The following is a 22,072-nucleotide window of genomic DNA, read 5'->3' as shown; positions in this document are numbered from 1 at the left end:
AAATCTGTGTTGTCCCAGTTCAAATACACGAGACAAGGGACCTGCAGAAACACCAGATCACCTACAGTATGACAAACAATTCTTTTCTACACGCAGTTACACACTCTCCCTCTGCGCTCCATCTTCCTCCATCCTTCACAATTCCCCAGTTTCCTCTTCTCTCACTTACACCCACACTTCTGTTCTCCCTTTCCCTCCTTTTCTCATCACTCCTCCACTCCCCCTGATTTTTCTCTTGTTTGTTCCCTGCTCTCTGCAGGTTGAGCTCGACAGCATCAGGTTCAGACAGTCTGTTCGGGCCTCCGCTGGAGTCAGCTTTCAAGTCCAAAAGCTTTGATGGTCGGGAACAACTCAGAGAGCAGAGCGTGTTTGGTGTTTCTGAATGTAAGAGAAGTTGCTGTGTTAAAAATATTTTTTGTAAACTTGTGCTCATACTAGTTTCATTTATAGATGTCTGAACCTTTCTGGTAGATAATTGTTGCATTTTCATCTTTATTACACAGTCTTATTTTTCAAGCATCTTATTAGGACAAAGATTACATAATTTTTTCAACCCCAAAAAAACTTTTTTAGATAGGGTCTGCAGGAATTCTTTCCATCTCCTCTTTTCTCCAGCAACATATTTTTTTTTCTTTTACTTGACGTCAAGCCCAGAAAAGATGAGTCAGGATGCGCTCACCTGATTTACATTTGCCACAGTTAATAGCTGAAACCAAAGGGAGGATCATAATAAATCTAGTCTTTGAAAAATGAGACCTGCACTAGCTGAAGTCCAGCATTTAACGGAGCAGCCTTTGAGCCTGTTCGTCTGCTCACCACAACCAGTTTCTTAAATCCAAGCCTCCCTGAGATGACTCGAGGCGGTGGGCTGTGGAAAGGGGAGAGTGTGTAGGAGAGGTCATGGGTCCAGCTGAAGAGAACACTGGTTAACAACATTTCTAACCTGCAGGTTAATGAAAGAAATTACTGTGAAGGAGAAGTGAAGTTGAGACGGTAGCTGGCTGACATGTTGTCAAGGATGTTGATGTGGAGGTCTCTTCCTTCACACTGGCTTCTTGAGCTTTTTAGTTCTTGCTCCATTCAAAGATAAAAACCTGCTTTTCTGAATATGCAGATGTCTCTTCCTTGAATTAAACACAGTCCCCACTTTTTCACATGTAATATCCAGACAGAAATATTTACTTATATTTCGCCCGATATGGAAAAATAAGGTTGATGCTGTGTGGTAATGAGTTCCTCTTTGTCCTGAAAGTTGGATTCTTCACTGCAGATGATTAAAGTCTAATTACACTTTTATGAGTTCTTGTTTTCCCGCTGGTGTTTAAAACCTCTGATTTACTGTATTGATATTCTTTAATACGTTTAATGTGCGTTTCAGATGCTGCTTTCTCGTCTGACTCATCCTCTCCTGAGAATGTCGAAGACTCTGGCCTGGACTCACCCTCCCATCAGCCCCTTGGGCCCTCCCCCGAGCCGGTGGGTTGGGCAGCATGGCCTCCTGTGTCACAGAGTAAAGAACAGACTCAAACACTGGGGCGACCTGTGGACCCTTTCCTCTCTGCTTTCCGTGACCCCTCCCCTGGTCGCAGCCCTCACCTACAGGATGACCCTGCCAGCACCTGGTCCATCGCCCCATCACGTCCCTCTCGGGTCCCCCCAGATATGGACCCCTCATCAATGCAGTTTCCTGCTTTCTCTCAGACCCTCCCCCCGCCTGAGATGGAGTCGTCGGTGTGGAACTGTAAACACATCCCCCCTGAGGACCCCTTCCTCGCTGCGTTTGAGAGGACTGTCACCCAGGAGACCTTAAACCTGTCTGATGCTTGGGCGCGCCCGCCGCCTCGCCCAAACCAGGAGGGCAGGGGGATGGAGGTGCGAGGGGACCCGTTCTCCATCAATCTCACAGACACTAAGACACTCCCAACATCCTCCTCCTCCTCGTCATCTTCCTCCAACCGAAAAGACAGAGACAGGAAACGAGACCGCAGCCTGCCACCGCCCATTTCCTCCGATGACCCGTTTGCGATCACGATGATTGGCAGCCCAACGCACCAGTCGTCTCTGGCTGCGGCCGCTGGATTAATCCCTCCACACAGCGGCAGCAGCAGCAATGTGGCTGCTGGCCCTGTCAACAGCAATAGACTGGCACTCGATGCAAATTCAAGCTCTTTACCCACAGCCCAGACAAAGAAGGAGCTGATGCACTGGAACTCTGTCCATAACCCGTTTAGTGAGAGCGTCTCTGGAGCCCTGGGCAGCTCCAAAACACAGGAAGGAGGAGGGAAAGGAGAGGGAGGGGCAGGAGGGGAGAGGAGAAAACATCGATCATCAGAAAGTGAGCCACGCAGGAACGCCCCTCCGCTCACGAGGCATTCAGGCCCACAGGAGGATCTGTGTTTTTCAACAGACAAAGACCAGGACTGCTTGGATCTCAACACTCAGATTCCCTGTGTCAGCTCCCACAAGGGTACTAAGGCATTTCGGTTTTTATTCTCATATAAAAGCAAATGATAGCAGTCTCAAATAGTAGCTTGAGGTATGGTCAGCACAATCAATTAAAATATTCAAGTTCTGAAGTACTGTACTCAAGTACAGCTTTGAGGTACTTGTACTTAACTGTAGTATTTCTATTTTGCTGTTTTATACTTACTACTACATTTATTTATACTGCAGCCACAGTATTCTTGATTCTGATTGGTTGAAAAGTATGGATTAATTTTTAGTAACTGGACTGGGAGTAAAGTTATAAATCATATAGATACATAGATGTAGTTCATTTTTTGTGTGTCAATGTTTTTATTCCCTAATTATTTTTCTCGTGAGAATTAACAGTTACTACAAAAATTGCTACTACCATCAGAAAAGTCTTATTTACAAAACAAAAACTGACTGTGAAAGGAGCAAATACTCCTGCACACTGTCGATCAGTTCATTAATGACCTTCATCTGACCTGCAATGTTATTAATAATGCAAGTACAAGTGATCACAAGAGAGGAATATCTCTGAAGAATCATCAGACACAAACAAGATGTTAAATCCCTCAATTAAACCAATACAAATAAAATGTTATTAGGTTTGGTGCCAGCTTGTTTTGGCAGTGTGGGACTTCCAGCTTGTCGCCGGCTGTTCTGAGCACAATTACTGACTGATTTTGGAGTACGCCGCCTCTCATACTCCTGTTTTATTGTGTGATTTAGATCGGCTCTCGAGTCATTTTCCATCTTTTTCTGTCTCTGTCTGTGTCTTTGGAAGGGTCCAAGCACAGCTTCAGACAGGACACGTCTGAAGTGGTCGCAGCTGCTCCTCAGAGAGCGACCCGGGCCAAGAGGACTTCAGCCCGACTCAGTGGCTGTGAGAGGGTGAGTATCCAGCAATAATTTAATAAATTCGTTTTCTCTTCATATTTAGATTTTTTTTTTTTTTTTTTTTTTTTTTTTTTTAAATCTTCTCATGACTCTATTCATGAAATTTAAGTCCATAGTGTCAATATTGACCCAGCTTCGTCTCTGTCTGTCTCAGTCCCGATCCCTGTGCTCCTCCCCACTGCCGGAGCCCAGCCCTTCCCTCACCTCCTCCTCCTCCTCCAGTCCCAGTGAGTGGGGGCCTCAGGCCAGAGACGGAGAGTGGGGGGGTCAGAACCGAGCTCCCAGTCCTGCCAGGCCAGGACAAGCCTCACCACTACCCTACCAGCACCAGGAGCACCAACAAAGGCAGTGTAAGCCTCAGCACATAAAAGTTACACCACAGCTAGCCTGTACATTCGTATGAGGTGCTGCTAAGTGGGTTTTGTTACCTTTGGACAGAGCCAGGCTAGCTGGCGCTATTTCCAGTCTTTATGCTAAGCTAAGCTAAGCTAAGATAACCTGCTGCTGATCTTCTCATCTAACTTTCTGCAAGAAGGTAAGTATATAACCCAAAATGTCAAACTATTCCTTTTAAATGTGACTTATGATTCATGTAAAACTCAGTACAGTTCATTAGCAGCATGACTCAGGATTATCACATTTGTTCTCCACAGTGCACCTGTCGAGAGGTCCCAGTCCCATTTCCCTGAGCACACAGGAGGCCTGGCCGGTGGCAGCAGCCATAACTGAGTATATCAATGCTTACTTCAAAGGTGGACAGCACAACCGGTTAGCATGATGCTACTTTTTACAAATGTAATAAAGTTCTGGTGTCTTCTTTGTTGTTACTGATAGATGTGATGATTTGATGGGTGCTTGTTCAAAGAGTAAGAAAAATGAACTGTATTTTTGAACCTTGTTTTTGCTTTTCTTGCTTTCTCCAGCTGTTTGGTGAAGATCACTGGCGACCTGACGATGTCCTTCCCAGCAGGCATCACCAGGATTTTCACAGCCAACCCCAACGTTCCCGTTCTGAGCTTCAGACTGGTCAACATATCGAGGATCGATCACTTCCTTCCGAATCAAAAGCTGCTCTACAGGTCAGCTTTGACTGTCTGTAGTTTGCAGCACAAACCGATCTATTCCTGTGTAAAAATCTTTACCATCCTTCTGTCACTGTGTCTCCACAGTGATCCGTCTCAGAGTGACCCAGACACCAGAGACTTCTGGTTCAACATGCAGGCTCTGCAGATCTACCTGCAGAGAGAAGCTGAACTCAACCCCCAGGCCTCTTATTACAACGTCGGCCTGCTAAAGTATCAGGTCAGAGTTTACAATGGGTATTCCTACTCTCATCATAGCCACATTTTCCCTCAGGTAACTTTGATGTTGGTGTAAATTTAAACTTTTCTAACTTAAATAAAGAATACCGACCCTTTATTTTACTGGTCTATCATTTCTGAATAATTTCCTAATTAAAAGCAATTTGCATTTTCCTGCAAAGAACTGTTTAATTTGGTAGTAACTGTAGGGAAAATGAATAAAAAGCATAATTTTCAGCCATAGTGAATCTTTATTCACTTCTCATTTATTATAGGAAACCTTATTCTTCATATCCTTTGAATTTTATGTTTCCCTGTAGACAGATTTTACATTTCTGCATGTTCACCTGACCCTCTGTGCTCGGACTAAAAGACTTTTTAAGTTGCCCTTTAAGATGACATCAAACTTCCCATGGACTCTTTATTTCTCTTTACATATATACAGTATATCATTTCTTTTCTTTATCGCTCAGGTGTCGTCTCAGGACCCGGGTCGGGCTCCTCTCCTGCTGTCGGCCGAGTGCCAGCGGAGCGGCACAGTGACCCGAGTGTCCCTGGATTATCACTGCTGCCCCGCCACTGCACCCTCCACCCAGCTCACCGCTGTCCAGGTGCTGCTGCCATTAGACCACACCGCCACTGACCTGCAGTGCCAGCCGCCGGCATCCTGGTGAGCAGTGATGATGGAGGGATGATAATCAGTTTCTTTTGACCGTTAATCTTCAGTCACTTGTGACCAGTGTAGCTCTGCTCTGTTATTTACATGATAAATTTAATCAAGAGGAATTTTGTAAGGCTAAAATAAAACCTTGTAGTTAAGTTAATTAGCTAATCAGTTCATTATTTCAGCGTTGTTGTAAGGGAAAGAGAGACTGAGGACATGTGAATTGGAATTTTGTTGTTTTCAGCTTCTCTACTTTTTTTCTGTGCAACATCACTAATATTGAATATCTTTGGATTTTGGGGCAATGACCAGACAAAACTCTTTTTAACATTTTATAGATTAAATAAACAAAATAACGGAGGACTGTGATGGATAACAGGAGAAAATTTAATGGAAGTCAAAGGGTGGAGATTAAGGAGCAGATCAAGCCTCACTGACTTTATTTATTTGCTTCGACAGGAACACTGAAGAAAGGCGGCTTCTGTGGAAACTTCCCAACCTCTCCCCGACCAATCACAGCAAAGGTCAGAGCTCTGCAGCTTTAAAGCTCTAACGCTTATTTTTGAAGGAACTTTTAATAATAAAATGTTCATTGAGGAGCGAGGAAACATTTCCACACCAGTAGCTTGACATATATCTGCCTGACAGCTTCAGCTTGTTTTGTGTCTCTCATCAGCAGCCATCTGATCCTTATATTTGCCTTCTCGTTGAAATTAGTGCCAGATTTTTCTACTCCATCGCCTTCTCGCCGGCTTCACAATCTCTACAGTCAGAAAAATGTCGAAAGGAGTATTTAAGCGTTACGTAAAGAGATCTCACTCAGCGCTCCACATCCTTGTCTTTTTAAAAAGCTGAAATCTGAAGGCGAATGTTTTTTTTTTTTTCTAACATTAGCATCTGAAGGTGGCAGCTGCTCTCCTCAGCCTTGTCGAGGTGAACAAAATGAGTTGGAGGTGCCTCTGAATGCTGCACTCGTATAAAAGACAGGCCTGAAAAATAATTTTGTGTCAAGCTGATTGTTGCTCATATTTCATGACCTTAATGGTGCACAGAGAAGAGACGGCATGTCACAGAAGATTATAACGGCTCTAATTTAAGAGAGAAAAGGCTAAAATTAAATCACCTATGTGCTTCTTTGTGCGAGACACCCACATTTCTTCTTTTTATTTTTCATTTAATGATATATTATTACCTTAGTGCGAAGCTACACGGTTGGAGAGCAGAGGAAAGAGGAACTGTTCATAGCTGTCAGTGATGGATGAGATGGTAAAGCTTGAAAACGTTTATAGTTGGAGGACTTCTCTGGTTTATGAGCCGGCGACAAAAGCACTGAAAGGTCACCATAACTCCTCCCTGTCCCATCCGAAATACTGTTTTCCTGCAAGCTTGTTTCCTTTTTAATACTAAAATGTTAAAAGTGCAGCTTTATATAATGAATAATGTCTGACAGTGTTGAGTCTGTGATTAATTTATTTTACTGGGCGTCTTGTAAACGAAGGCAGCCGTATTGGAGGAGATGTTTCTGACCTTAATGATGCCTAGAAACAAAGTCGTTCAGTAATTCATCCTCTACATTCATCAGCATTTGTCCTCATCTTCCTCTTTTGAGTATATGATAAGTCACAGCAACATAAAACATTTTTGAAGATACATTTGTTTGAAAGTTAATAGTATAGGTGTCAGGATTGTGTATGACTGATGTTTAACAGTAATTATATTTCTGTGCGAAGTGGGGTCTTAACTGGATTTAAATGTAATGTTGCTGCTGACACTGCTGCCCAAGTGCTGATGTAATCTAGATATCTGAAAAACTTATCTAAGAGGTTTTGTCCTTTTTTAGCCTAGACTTGTGGTTCCCAGTCTTTTTTGTCTGACGTGCCATCACAGCACCATCAGATGAACTCGTGCACCCCTTCATCGCAGCCCTTAGAGATCAACATGGCTTCATGGAATTAGTATTTCACTGCAGAAAAAAACACAGTGGCTGTGGAGACCATGGAAATCCATACAAGACACAAAATCCTGGATTTAGCAGCATTTGGGCTTCATCTCTTCTCCTTATTCAGCCAAGTTTGCATTCGTACTAACACCATTTTGAGTTGCAGAAGTCAACTATTCCTCTATTATTTGTCTCTGTCTGCCGACAATTTTTCACATTATTTTAAATACACCTTGTGGTGATGGGGATTTACAGCTGGAAACTGAGGCGTTACCCTAACCCAGTCTGCCTATTGTAGCTGGAGGGTTATTGTGGCAATAAATATACTAAAGATCAGCATCACACCAATTTGATATCCTATTCTCTTCTTAAAAACAAATATTTGATTGTGTGTTTTTAAGCATCATTTCCTTTTTTTTTCTTTTTTTTTCTTTTTTGAATGAATAGAGCTGCTCCTCCGTCTTTCCATGTTCCCCTGGAGGACAAGTATCGGTTACAAATCACCAGATCAGTGTTTACTGGGATTGGTTACTATTTTTGTTTATTTATTTATTTATGTTTTTGAAAGATGTAGTTGCAAAATACCTTAAAAAAAAAAATCACAATCACCTTGTAACAGATGCTGTTTTTCAAATGACGTTTAGTTCTAAAACTATCTCACCACAAGGTCCATTTAGTAGCAGTTCTGGAGCTTTTGATCATATCATACAGTCTCCTCAGCAGACGCAGTTTGCCCTGTTGGCACTGAATATGTAAAGTTTCACTTTTCTGAGCACTTTATTCTCCAAACATTTGCGTAACTCATTAACTCCTGTTCATCAACGTAGAGCTGCTATGTGTAGGATCAAGAACTACTTACTTTAAACAAATGAGACCACTGTTGGAAAGACTGATACTTTACTCACAGTGTCCCACATTTTTCAAGATATTTCTTCTCAAAGTCCTTCAAACATTTCACTGGTTGTACCAAGTACATCATAAAGTAATCATAAAATAATCCTGCACTATAAAATATGAGCTGGTTGTTCACATTGTAAAGAGCTGTGTGAAGTGCAGGGAGAGGCTGCCAGCCCACTTAGCAATGATGTTGTTTGTGAGAATTAACAATTTATCAGTGTTAAAAAAACAGCCACTGCATTCATGATCTCTCTCTTATCACTGCTGTGAATTCATCTCTGTCTCGTATCTGTGTCTCTGCCTGTCGGCGGTGTCCCAGGCTCAGGGACTCTGTGTGCCAGCTGGCAGTGCCTGGAGGTTCCCCGTGGCCCTCCACCCAGCCTGGCTGTCCAGTTTGTGGGCTCCGGGGCGTCGCTGTCGGGCATGGACGTGGAGCTGGTGGGCAGCCGCTACCGCATGTCACTAGTCAAGAAGAGATTCGCCACAGGTGACAATCTGAACACACTCACTGGGGTTTGTTTTATCACACAATGGGCTCATTGGTGGAGTACCATGCTTCATTAACACATCAGCAACAGTTTGTTGTTGTATTTGAAAACTGAATGTTTATTTTACTCCCCTTACCTGCGCCTATCAGTTTAAAAAGCGGTTTGACAGTTAAAATGACGATAAACGATGTGATCAGTCCTACCAGTTGTCAGCCTGGTCCTTATGAGGCCCAATAATCACTATATATTTTTACGCTACGTGCTTTCAAAGAATCCAGTCATATTAAAATAACTACTGCTGAAACGACCAGTCACTCAGTTCAATTGATTAGTCAATTGAAATTAAGATATTCCTATTATAGATTAATCATTTAGTAAAATGGCAAACATTTGTTATGAGAATTTGCAGCTTTTTCTGTTTTGTATCATTGTACTCTGAAAGTTTTTGCATTTTGGACTGTTGGTCATAAAAAAGCAGTTTTGGTTCTGGGAACTTCATCATCTTGTTAAAGTTTTTTTTTTTTAAATGTAACAAATGGCTTTATTCATGTTTAATTTACTAATGCTTATAGATCACTTATAAACAATTAATAAGAAGGCTTTGGTTTCCAATTCCCACTGACCACTTATTTTTTCAGATGATTAAAGCCTTTTATTAATGACTTGTTTGTCCTTATAACTGTAGAGTTAATTACTTATTTGAAAGTGAGAATCCTTGACCACTGAATAATGAAAGGATTTTTTTTTATGTCAACCCAAACTTGTTCTTAATAATGGTTAATAACATATCTATAGAGCATTCATAATAAAACAATTCGATAAATCCATCAGCTACAGCTTATAAACACTCAACTATAAATAATTGGAAAAAATATTCAGATTCATCAGTGATGAAAATAACCTGTAATTATTAACAAGTCATTTTCAGACTGTTCAGAGACTGTTCAATGGAATAACTTTACAATTGTTAAGTAGTTATGTGATTAGTCAGGTGATTCATCGGTTTGTTAACATTTTAACTAACTTTCAACAAGAATGTGAATAAGAGTATTTCCCAAAATATCTAAATATTTGTTTAAAGATGTTGACATACAGTATGTTGTGAAAAACAGATGGGAATCTAGTAGCATAATTTCTTCTTCCATGTTTGGTTATTCGGTTTTACCCAATGATAAAGCTGCTGGAAGCTTTTGCACACAAGTGTCTCCTTTAAGAAATGTGTTTTTTTTTCTTTTCAGCAATATACAGCTTCTTTTTCCATTTATCTTTTTAATCTCTTTCACAGGGAAGTACATGGCCGGTTGCTTCTTGTGAATCAGAGAACTTTGCACTTTTTCAGCTTCTGAGTCGAGAGCCGCAGAGATGGTAAGAGACGAAACAGTAGAGGAGGCTCCTTTACTCAGACTTACAGCTCAGCCTTGAAGGACAATGTGCACTTAACTTCTGATGGTGTCCTGCTGTTTAAGGACCAAGCCTTTCTTCTTCTTTTCCTCTAATTTAACTTGTGTGTTGTACACTCAGTCGTCCTGCCTTTTCCTGGAGGGAAAGTCTTTTTCTATTAAATCTCCTCTGTTCACTTCATGTTCTGTGTGCCTTTGTAGGTAGAGACTGCAAACTAAGCTAGATGTCAGAACTTTTCTTGAATTACAGAGGAAAGAAAAAACTGTGTGAATAAAGTTAAGCATAATTACTGTGTTGCCATGGAAACTAGGATTTTTAAATTGTGTAAATACTGTATCTCTAGAGCATCCCGAAGGATTGAACAAGTCATTTGTGAGCAAAGATCTTCTACCAAACCTTGGAAAAAAGAAATGTTTGTAAATCTGCTGTTTGTTCAAATTAGAGGTTTTGTGATGTTGATATTTGATAAAAATAAATGTGCTCAATCGTTTTGGTTTACACCAATTTATTACACGTTGTGACCAAGTACAAAATACAGCTGAACTATGCAGTTTATTACAGACCATCATCTGTCCTTAGGCTAATTAAAGTGTAGTCAAGAACAGGTTTAAAAATACACAAAAATAAGGGTTCAGTATACTTGTAAGAAGAACCAAATCTAGTTCAATAAAAAATAATCCTCCGCCAAAAATCTAGAACAGCCTTACAAAACATTACAAAGTACACATAGAAATTACTTTTTTTTCCAAAGCACTTGAAGGCAAATTACTGTAACAGGCACAAGTTACAAAAAGCCTTAAATAACTCAAGCTCAAGGATTCTCATCGCTACAACAAAATCATCTGAGGGGGAAACGAAGAGAAGGGAAGAATAAATCAACCAAACCAGTTTCAACACAAAGCTGATGTCAATCAAATCAGAATAGTTCATATAAATAGAAATTTCTCTTGTGACTGTTTAATAGCTTACTCGGGCGCAAGTAGCGCCACAGTAATAACTGAATTTCATACATTGAACAATTGAGCTTGGAAACAAATTTATCACACACACCAGTCTAATCAATTACACATCAAAGCATTTTCTTCTGATACAATGTGACCAACCAAGTAACAGTGTGAGGAGAAAGATTAGGCAAAGACCGAAGGCCACAGAGCACGCACTTTCTACATCATATAAAGATATATATATATAATTTATTATGGACAAATTCCCCAAATAACGCACTGTATTTTTCTATCTAATTCAAACAGAACATATGACTTTATCTGAGTAACGGCATGAGGTTAAAGTATCTGAAGTCGGGGAGCATGTGCCGGCTCAGATGCCAACAACATCCTCTTCTTGTGTAAGGGTTTTGGTTTTACAGGTCCAAAGCTCTAACTTGTATTGATATATCTTCCTTAGATGAAATTTATCACCACTGTTTTTTAATCAGGAAATGAGGCTCAATGAGACAGACCAGATTCCAGTTTAGATTTAAACATCCCATCTCCATTAAGCCGATCGTTCTGGATTTGTTCCCAACTCTGCAGCAGCTGCGTGAACAACAACAGGTCTGCACATGTGAGTCACTGAAATAGGACTTAGTGAGTGCATCCTAACAGCACAGGGAGGAACTATCACAGGATCGAAATCATTTGGAGGAACATGGAGAACTATTTACATGAAAGGAAACCAGAGTGGGAGACACAAACCGCAACAGTGGCTACATGTTTTTTTTTTTTTTTTTTAATACTTGCCTCATGTCATCTGAGCCAAACGGAGCACAGCATAGAAATCTATTGAGGTAAACAAACCAACATCTTACACAGCCAAGGTAATAGACTGTTCCCTGCCTTCCTGACTACTGTGAGACTATGAGGCCCTCCTGCCTGACAGACAGAGCCATGACTGTGGCTAAGCTGGTGGGAACGACTGAGGGAAAGGTCCTTTGGGTCAGTAGGTTGCATGTTCATTGTTTTTCTCTTTTTTTCCATGTTTGCTGCAAGCTGCAGCAGAGGCAACAAGGAGTACAAACCTACACCTAATCAATGTTAAAGGTGCTTTGAATGTCTGAGGTTTGGAGACGATACATTCATACTGCGGTAGAGGCACAGCTGAGGGACAGATAGACATCTGTAGTGGTGGTTTCAAAGTTAGTGATCTAAGGCACTCAAATGACACTATGGCACAGCTAGTTAAAATTTGAAAAAATAAGAAGAATTACATAAACACCACACACCACCACTCAAAGTTACACATCCAACAAAAAGGTACTGCACAAAGTCATTCACAGTTGCAACAAAAACAGAAAGAAAATCAGACCTGTTACACCCCTGTGAGTAAAAAAAAAAAAAAAAAAGACGTGCGCTTCCTGGGACAAAGATCAGTCTTTATAAACGCTAGTGAGGGGAGGACTGACAATGCTACTCTCTTCTCTATGTACATTGCACACACTGACTGCAGAATGACGCCCTGTGCTCAGCCCAACAGCCACTTGCATCCCAGAAGGCCCCCAAAGCCACTTTAGGGTCACCTTTTTAGGGAGAGATGCCGGTCCCCGTGGCTTTCAGTCTGGACCTGTTCGGACTGGACTCACATCTCCTGCAGAGGGTGGCTCATTTCAATCCTCTCTCTCTTTACAGCTGGTTCAGTAGGGCCTCTGGATGCATCAGGATCGCTGCCCAGGTCACTCATCTCATCAGAGAAGGATGTATCTAGTGGAAAAAGGAAGGAAGGGGTTTGTTGGAGACACAATAGTTGGTGACAGTAAAACCAGTCAGAGAGGCAAAAGGAAAAAGCTACAGCTGGTTTAAAGCTACAATACAAAACTTCCCCATAATATGAGAGTCAAAACAATTATTTATACCTAAAGTATCTTAAAGGAATAATCCACCAATTCAGCATTGCACTATAACGTTGTCAGACTCACAATGGACAGTTTCTAAAAAAGAGGATCAAAACCGATGCAGCAGAACTAGAGATCTTTTTTTATTTCACACATTCCTCTTACTTGTCAAAACCTGGTGCCTACATCAACCACAATGCAACTCTAGTAATGGCTAATGTAGACTTGTGCTGCTAGTCTCAAGCAGAGATGAAGACTGAACTACAAAGGTCTGGTAAGTTCACATCTTTATAACAGATTTTATTTTGTCTATTCAAGTCTGCAGCCCCAACAAATTCAGACTTCACACAGCTCCCTCTGGAGCCACAAAAGCCTTTATACAACTTTTCTTACTCTCTTTATGGGTCTTGGGGACTACTACTGCAAAAGATTTCTTCTCAAGAAATCCACTGAAAACACCAAAACCATCAATGTCTTAGTCTGTCTTTCAACTTTAACTTTGCTACTATCTGTGACTCTCAGCCAAGCCCACTGGTTCCTTCTGAAGACACAAATCTTTACAACTGGGTCTCAAATACACAGGTTCATTTTAGGAACCTGCAGTTTCATTTCCTAACACAGCTGGCTATTGTAGTTTTTACTCAAAAATTAACTCAAACAGGAGCAAAGAGTGAATTTTTTGGGGACTGTAGTGAGTATTTACAGCAGCAGAATGTATGTCGGAACAACTCAGGATAAACTAACATGTCACCCAGTGGAACACTGCGTCTTACTAAAAAAATGGAGCTCTATGGCACTGAGGAATAACATATACTGTGTGAGGCTTTGGATACACAGACAATATTTACTATTACTGAGTAATTAGATGGATTAACCAATGGATGGTTTTGGTCTTTTCATGGTATCTGTTGACAAGAAGAGAAATATATAATAACACCGGCTTCATCTTTTACCCCATCTTGCCTCTCAGGTATGGCATTGCTGTTGAGATGCTTTGTGTAAAATTGTTGTTTTGGCATTTATATTGTGGGAAGAGTTATGTATTAGAAACTTATCATTTAATGTCTTTTTGGAGGCAATTATCTAGGACACAACTTCACTAATATCAAAGCTAGCACAGTGAATAATAAAGGCTTACCTTTTTCCATGAGTGATGGCATCATAGAGCTCAGGTCACTGAACTGTAATTCAAGAGATGACAGAGCATTAGTCAAGGAAACAATTTTCAATATAATTTTCATAAGTATCAGTACAGTGTTTTTGAGCAGCCAGGTATCTTCTCTCTTACCTCTCCCATGACAGCAATAGGAGTTTCTCCAGTGGCCTGAGCCACACGATGCTCCACCAGGTAAAACATGTACTCATCATACAGAAGACGGATCAGGTGAAAAGAGCCAAAACTGGCTGCACTACGCAGAGTTAGGTCTCTGATCACCATGGAGCTACCGAAAGCAGAGAAAAGGAGAATAGCAGAGAAATTATTTATAAAATCTTGTGTCATACAGCCATGCTGAACTCTAGAGCCCAATGAGCATTGTAAAAACTAGACAAGTGCAGGGAAACTTGCTAACACTGCACTGTATTCCCATGTTACCTGTAGAAAGACCATTTGAGCAGGAACTGGCGAGCAGCTTTGGGGAAACTCGGGCTGCCCTGGTGGGGCTTCAGGACCTGAGAGACCACGTTGTCAAGCCAGGTAGCCCACTGATCCAGAGAGCTCTGCTGCTGCAGGGTGACTTTAAAGTCCTGCTCCAGACGCTGAACTACACTCTCGTCACACTGACACACCCATGACGCCTGCTCCTGTTAAAACACAACCAGCCACACAGTGAGAGACGTAAAACACAAAGCGGACACAAGTCACACAACCTCGTGCAACATGAACACAAACATCTGATATTTGAACATGAAGTTTTGACTTTAGATGAACTCGGAACCTGACACACAAGTTTACCTGGACGTTAGCAAAGTCCACCCGGTTGAGGTCTGAGAGCATCTGGTTGATCTGGGAGGTGTTCTGGAGGACGGCGCGAGCTGCCTGGGCCAGGTGGTTCAGACTGGTGTAACGTCTCAGAGTCTGGGCAAATGCACTGACCACTGCCACCTACACAACGCAGTGGAGCAGAGAATATACAGTAATGTTTTCATGCTTTTAAATATTACTGAAATCAGACTTCCTTCAAATCAGGTCAGATCTTTAAGGCTCCTTGTATTTCTGGACAAAACTTAGTGTCCTATGTGACCAGACTAGATGGAGCAAAAACTCAGAAGTTGCCAATACCACCTCTGAAAAATTTGCCAAAGTTTAGACATTTGATCAGATTAACACATCTAATGTATTTCAATCAGTATTGTATTTTGTAACTTGATAAACACATATTAACTTTGATGCACAGATCAGATCATCAAGTGCACCTAAGCAACCTTATAAAGAAACATACTAAGTCCAATAAAAATTACCTGTTGAGATCACACAAGACTGAAGATATGACTAAATCATTTCATGAAGGACACTAGAGACATACTTTAATGCCATATAATCCATATAAAACATGTGCACACACAATCTAACAGACAAGTGGGTCTGAGTTTTTCTTGTTACCTTGGTGCGGATAATCTCTTGAGGAAAGCTGGTCATGGCATTAGTCAGCCAGCCCTCCAGACTCTTGGCAAAGTTACGAATGGCCTGAGTGAGAGTGCCTGAAGAAAGAAAACAGCCTGGATTACAAACTGACTTTACTACATAACCACTATGGTTGATGCATCTTAAGTGGAGTTGTGTAAATGCAGCAAAGTCCTGATGAGAAGATTCAAGTGGTCCTGTCAAAGAATAAATACCAAAATCCCTTGAATGTAATGCTGGGTGTTGTGTCATTGTGTTGAGGATGCAAAGATACTGAGACACTGAGAATTTGAGTTTGCCATTTTGGTATTACATCATTGGTTTGTATTTCTTTTTTTTTAGCAATGCAGCAAAATGCCAAAAGTTGACTGGTTTTAACTTCTCAAATGTAAATCTTTTATACTTTTCTCAATCCTTTGTGATAATAAACCAAATATATTTGGGTATTGGACAGTTGGTTGGATAAAAAATAAATACATTGACTTCCAGACCAAACAATTAATCCCAATATATATATATATATATATATATATATATATATATATATATATATATATATATACTCATTAGTTACAGCCTTGTCCTACACTTAGTCTATATCACAGTCTCTTAGTAGTAGTACTGACTGGGAACAGGGCGCAGGACATCAGGGATGAGGATCTCCACTAGAGCCTGGTAGAGGATGTGATCACAGCTCCTCATCCATACTCTAACCGGTTCGTATTTACACAGAGCCACCAGCTTCTCTCTGGGAATCACACCTTCCAGGTCATCATCACTATACACAGAACAAACAAACATAAAAATTTAAATAAACTCAGCAAAAAGTTGAGGAAAAACTGACTTTAAATGACTTAAAATTCAAGACATTTAAGAATTTATTTAGTTCAGACTACAGACAGTGTAGGTTAATTGTAATCATAGGCAGTAGCTTCCTATTCAACACTGAAGCATTAGGCTCCTCCTGTATGTGTGAGCTGACCTGTTGGGGATGGTGGTATTTCCATCACTAGATGGCAGTGTTGAATACCAAAAGGTCTGCCAGAGTTTCTCAATATAGTGGAACTGGAGGTTCATCACCACGTCCAAAGTGGCCTGCAGGAGAGCGGCAAAGGAGGGAGGAGGGGGAGGGAAGAGAGGAGGGAAAAGAGAGGGAGAAGAGGGGGGGGACAAAACATACAGAGCTGAACCATGGCAACCAGACACACAACAAAGTTTCTACAGGCAGGCAGGCAGCCTCTCACTCACTCCAGGCCCTCCTGGTTAGACAATGAGCCAGCTTAACACAGCTCCCTGCACATTAATCATCAGGAGGATCCTAAAGGCCACGTTTAGGCTTCCTCTGGAGTTTTTTTCTCAAGTTGATTTCACTCTTTTTTTAAATCTTGGTTGCCTTTATAAAGCAGATTAGTCTCGTAGATTAATGCATGCATTTGCCTCATTTTAGTAGTGAGGCGCTGACCTGAACTAACCCATGCGACTTCCTCTTTCCTGTTCATATGTATGAGGCTCTTTGAAAGCAGAGTATACTGCACACAAGTGAACACTGCAAGAACGCAGAGGAAGCAGTGCTTTGCTAGTGTTCTTATGATTAACAGTTTTGGGGCCGTCATGTATTTCTAAAAAGAGATACAGATAAACCCTTAAACTCAACACACATATAAATATCTAAGACACAAAAACCAGCACTGCAGAAGTTGCTGAGGCCATTCATCAGGCCACAGGAAATGTCTGCCTGACTCCACATGACGCAGAGGTCAACCTCTTTGTGTTTTTGGCATCAAACAGTTCAATATATCTCTACATTGAGAATCCACTAAGTATAAGAGTATGATTCACTCCGTGCCCAGAGATTCTCTTCTTTCTGTATCTGGCAGGACATGCACTTGCCGCTGGATCTTATTACACAGCAGTGTAGGCTTCAATCACATGATATGTTTTTGCTTCCTCTCCAGCCGTCGCTATGGCAACCTTGTTTACGGTTGCCCCCAGCAACAGGTCAAACACAGAACTCCAAAACAAAAAGGAGAATTCCCCAGTCCTTCTAAACAAGAGCGTTTTGCCCCCAGTTTTTCACCACACAGGAAAAACAGCATGCCTTAAAAAAAAAGAAAAAAAAAAAAGACTGTGACGGAGAAATAACACGTGTTCACATGCACAATCACAGACAGACGAGTGCCTGCAGCAGAGATTCCCAAATCTTAACCCCTCACTTCTGTTCAAACACATGTCATATACTGCAGTTAACAGTATGATTTATTACCCTCAATGTTTTATTAAACACCTAATCATTTACGCTTAAACTATAATAGACTGTTGTTACTATGACATTAATAAATACTGTCCCGACAGTTGGTACAAATCTCTTAACTGGTTGAAAGAAAGAAAGAAAATATTTTTATGTTTAGGCCAACTTGTTACCTTTATTTGCCCTGTAGCTTAAAGTGCCTTCAATAAAAGTACTGCCTAACATGTTAACAGGTCACTGTTGGCTCCCAAAAAAAAGGAAAAAAAGTGAAATGCATCAATATTAAACACGCAGAAGCAATGAGAGCTGTGAGACTGACAGAAATGTGCTGGCAGACAAAGACAGGAGCCCATGTGCCTGTCCACAGACAAGGCAACACAAAGGCCCATGGGGAGGCCACCACAAAGACACCAAGATGTCCACCCAGCGCGCTGAAAGGTTAATTGGCATGTCTTGAAAGCTGCACAGAGATGAAAAGACGGCTGGAACAAAGGGAGCGTGGTGAGGCTGGACAAGGGGAGGGCAGGGATAATATGATAAAGCCAGAGCTTCACTGCTTTAATCACAGCCTCTCTCCTGCCTGTAAAGCCCCCAAATTTTTATGTTCAATATAATTTCCAAAAGAGGGGAGGGACATGTCATTACGCAATACACCATTTCTCCTTAGCTCGTCTTTCATACATTTTCCTGATGAATTTCTTTTAAGATTTTTTCTGTCAACCTTTGACTGCTGTAGTTTGGTTTCATTGTGCCTCCTGCTTCAGCATGTCATCTGCCCTTATTAAACCGATTCACCCATCTTAAGCGATAAGGCTGGCGTTATTCTATATTTTTCTTATTATCAAGAAATTCTCCAAAAACAGCAATGTGTTAGTCACATGCTGTGTGTTTTTGTCACTCAACACTTTTTGAGCAACAGACTACTTTGGTTTTCTTTAACCTGTCTGTGGCACAAGGCCCTTGTGGCCCCAAGCCCCTACTCAATGTAAAAAAAGTCTCAAAAATATGTATGTTTGACTTTTAAAAAAGAGAAATTTCTCTAAAATTCTCTAAAACAGCGGGGCACTCTATGGGCAAAAGTTTCTCAAGCAAGAGTAAATGAAGCATTTCTTTGGGACTATTTTCGGCAACAGATTAATATACACTTGATGCCCTAGTGCGTATTTATGGTAGCGGGACGCTGTATGTGGTATTGACTCAAAATAAACTACAGTGCCAGTGATCATGGTAACGAAGACACATGTCCACCAGTGCAACATAGTCGCTCACTGAATGTGCTTTTTTAATAGTTTTTGGACAAAAATGGGACAGAGGAATAACTTTTATCAGACTTTGGATACATAGAAGATAATATTCGTAGTATGAATACATTGTTGGCTAAGGTCTTTTAATGGGATTTGATGATAATAACAGTAATATAGAATAGCAACAGACTGTTTAGACCAATAAGCAATTCTATATAGGAAACATATCCATCAGCAGGTCAACAGTTCAATATGAGATAATTAAGTGTAAATGTAAAAGCAGGATGCATTATCAGAGGCATTACAATTTAATTAGTGCCTAAATTTCATTGTTATGGTGTCCTTATTTCAACCCTGTTTATGACTTACTTAAGTCACAAACAGTTTTAATGCATATTTTTATATAACACTTTATTTGAGACAGGCGGTATGTAAAACTGCATTTTTCCTTTGTTTTCCATAAAACAAACTCAAAAGTTGCCAATAAGGCACATGTTTAATGTGAGAAAGATTTATAGCATCAGATGAGTTTGAATACTTGACCACTTACAGGTCTTGGCTGGAACTGTAATGCTGTTCCAATAAATATTCACATACCAATGTCACTTCATCTGGAACTATATTCACAGAACCGTAGCAGACAGTGACATATGGTGAATGTAAAGAAAATGACAAATAAATATTCCAAATGAATTGTACTGAATTGAACTGTCAAAATGTATTTCTCTGGTGAAAGATGGATGATATGTTCATCCACTGCATAACCATCTGTCTGTCTGTTATGGATGTTTGCGTGTTTAGAAGAGGCAACATGTTTTGGTTAATATACCAGGGCTAATTGACCTAAAGTGGGGAAATGATACTATACAAATTTTACATGGTATAACATTACAGTGTTGTTCACTTCTTGCATTTCTCCTCACCAGTCACCAGTGGGGTTCCTGCATCAGATATATGTAACCATGTTTTAATTGTCTAGACCTTTAACTGCGAGAGGGTGCAGAGGACCAACAGCCAGGAGACATGATGAGCTCTGCTGCAGGTCTGACTGTGAGGAACTACAAAAGTGCAAACCACAGCTCCAAATTTCTACATCGGTTTAAACCTTCCTAAGGCAGTGGAACTTGTATTAACATAGAGTAGTGCTGTGATATGACCCACCTCACAGTGGTCTCTGTAGAGCGTCTGCAGCTTCTTGATATCATTCATGTTGATGCGCTCAGGCAGAGGCTGAGTGCCCATGTCAGGAGAGGGAAATGGAGGCAAGGTGTGGGACGTATCTGCATAAAGCAAAAATGTAGACAGATGTCACTCATTTCACACGCACACACACAAGCAGGCTCATGGACTTTGGAACCACATGATAACTGTATAGGATTATACAGATTATATTCATTATTATATTGGTATGTAAACACAGAAACACATATCCTATTATTGTCCCATCAAACAATCCCATCTGACATTTATTATGTACATGTATGCTTGCCCTGTATGAAGCCAACAACCAGTGGTAGCTGTGCAAAACACGCTTCTGGTCTGTGATTAGATTGGTGAAAAACATCCACAGTATGAAAATCAGAACATATAAGTGATAAATATTAAAAACAGTTGAATAATCCTGGATACATAGCTGAGGTGGCAGCCAACCAGATCCCTTCCTTACCTATGTACTGCTGGTGGTGTTGGCTCTGAGCAGCCACCGACTGCTCTGGAGTGCTGTTACAGTGCTGAGAGCTCCCACACAGGCTGTCAGACATACCATCTACCTTCTGTAGAGGTTTAAACCTACACAAAGAGGAGATGGCAGGACATGTGCGCATGTTAGCTGAGTTTTGAAGGGTGAGGAGCAACATAAGCAACCATAAAAGAAAAGGGCAAGGGAAAGAGTGAAAGAGCTTGTAGGGGAAATAGGGGAGGAGATGGAGGACAAGACAAAAGTAGTAGAGGATTGGCGATGAAAGTAAGGCATACCAACAAAATGGCACAGGATGAAGACAAAAGGAACATTGCATAAGTTATTGCTGACCTCTGTTTCTGGTGGACAGGCTGCTGCCTCATGGCCATGTACTGGGTGTCCTCCTGCAGCCGGTTGAGCGGTGAGTCTGGCTTCACCCGGATGCCATAGTAATGATACTTAGAGTTGCCTCTGGTAGATTGAGTGAGAGAAAAACCAGAAACCAGTGAGGAGGAGAAGAGTTGCCATCAGTGTAATCACTATCATTATCCTCTTCCATCAGCAAGTCTCCAATGCCTATAAGCATCATCATACTCGTCACATCTATAATGGTAACACGATTACTGTTATCAGCATCTTCAGCATTGGCAACAACCTCTTCCTGTTTGTACCTGGTGCCGAGGCGCCGGGTCCTCAGGCCCATGAAGACTGAGCGGATGAGTTTGCCGAAGGAGGCTGCGTTGACCGGATCCAGTTTCTGTTCCTGACAGTGCCGCAAGTAATGGTTATACAGGGAGCACCGGGGCAGGCTCACTCCCTCCGCTGTCTCATAGTTGTCCAGCAGCCACTGCAGCTAAAAATACACAGAAGAAGACAAAATCAGTGAACCCAACGGGCAAACTCTGCTCTGTGATAGTCACCTGGCCATCAATGGAGAGGAGCAGTGCATCTTATTATCATATCAAAAGACAGATAACACACACCACACACGCACACATTACATAACCACCTATTTTAGGAGGTGAAACACCTGAGAGACTATTGTCCTCCCGCTTTAAGCCTTTATATGCCTGACTGAAGCAGTAAGTGACTACAGCACAAGGGATGGCTGATACTGAGGAAGACACAATCATAGCTGTGTCTGTAACAGACACAGTGCTCAAATAACCAATTTACAAACCAGATTTAAAGCAAATGCTTCAAACACTATTCGTACAAATGATGTAGAGATTGTGAGGTGGCAGCTGAGGTTAAGAGCTGGAAGGTAGGGAGGCATCTACACCACAACTTTACCCATGTGAGTGAAAGTAAGGATTGAAACACTATAAGAATCTCAGTTAAACGTCATCAAAATTGAGCGACAGCCTCCCCAAAAGAGAAGTGAGGCCACATTCTC

General features: G+C 41.2%; 2 protein-coding genes across 6 annotated transcripts in view; one reads left to right on the top strand and one right to left on the bottom strand.

The window, feature by feature from the left end:
• fcho1 (FCH and mu domain containing endocytic adaptor 1) overlaps nucleotides 1-10,546 on the top strand; it is a 62,365-nt gene extending 51,819 nt beyond the window's left edge. The window contains exons 17-27 of the mRNA XM_056377761.1: nucleotides 260-384; nucleotides 1,379-2,467; nucleotides 3,254-3,360; nucleotides 3,521-3,716; nucleotides 4,020-4,134; nucleotides 4,290-4,445; nucleotides 4,536-4,668; nucleotides 5,141-5,337; nucleotides 5,791-5,855; nucleotides 8,487-8,654; nucleotides 9,941-10,546. Of these exons, the coding sequence (XP_056233736.1) occupies nucleotides 260-384; nucleotides 1,379-2,467; nucleotides 3,254-3,360; nucleotides 3,521-3,716; nucleotides 4,020-4,134; nucleotides 4,290-4,445; nucleotides 4,536-4,668; nucleotides 5,141-5,337; nucleotides 5,791-5,855; nucleotides 8,487-8,654; nucleotides 9,941-9,969 (2,380 nt within the window). The 3' untranslated portion in view covers nucleotides 9,970-10,546. The remainder of the gene's footprint in view (nucleotides 1-259; nucleotides 385-1,378; nucleotides 2,468-3,253; nucleotides 3,361-3,520; nucleotides 3,717-4,019; nucleotides 4,135-4,289; nucleotides 4,446-4,535; nucleotides 4,669-5,140; nucleotides 5,338-5,790; nucleotides 5,856-8,486; nucleotides 8,655-9,940) is intronic.
• rfx2 (regulatory factor X, 2 (influences HLA class II expression)) overlaps nucleotides 10,545-22,072 on the bottom strand; it is a 29,167-nt gene continuing 17,639 nt past the window's right edge. For all 5 annotated transcript variants that reach the window (XM_056377762.1, XM_056377764.1, XM_056377765.1 and 2 more), the window contains 12 exons: nucleotides 21,348-21,529; nucleotides 21,028-21,147; nucleotides 20,665-20,786; nucleotides 20,160-20,278; nucleotides 16,489-16,601; nucleotides 16,133-16,284; nucleotides 15,486-15,583; nucleotides 14,838-14,987; nucleotides 14,478-14,686; nucleotides 14,172-14,325; nucleotides 14,022-14,064; nucleotides 10,545-12,752 (listed from right to left, as the gene is read on the bottom strand). In XM_056377762.1, the coding sequence (XP_056233737.1) occupies nucleotides 12,631-12,752; nucleotides 14,022-14,064; nucleotides 14,172-14,325; nucleotides 14,478-14,686; nucleotides 14,838-14,987; nucleotides 15,486-15,583; nucleotides 16,133-16,284; nucleotides 16,489-16,601; nucleotides 20,160-20,278; nucleotides 20,665-20,786; nucleotides 21,028-21,147; nucleotides 21,348-21,529 (1,584 nt within the window). In that variant the 3' untranslated portion in view covers nucleotides 10,545-12,630. The remainder of the gene's footprint in view (nucleotides 12,753-14,021; nucleotides 14,065-14,171; nucleotides 14,326-14,477; nucleotides 14,687-14,837; nucleotides 14,988-15,485; nucleotides 15,584-16,132; nucleotides 16,285-16,488; nucleotides 16,602-20,159; nucleotides 20,279-20,664; nucleotides 20,787-21,027; nucleotides 21,148-21,347; nucleotides 21,530-22,072) is intronic.

This window comes from Seriola aureovittata, chromosome 6 (assembly GCF_021018895.1).
Source record: "Seriola aureovittata isolate HTS-2021-v1 ecotype China chromosome 6, ASM2101889v1, whole genome shotgun sequence".
NCBI lineage: Eukaryota > Metazoa > Chordata > Actinopteri > Carangiformes > Carangidae > Seriola > Seriola aureovittata.
The sequence above is the reverse complement of the archived record's forward strand: the minus strand, read 5'-3'. Positions and strand labels throughout refer to the sequence as shown.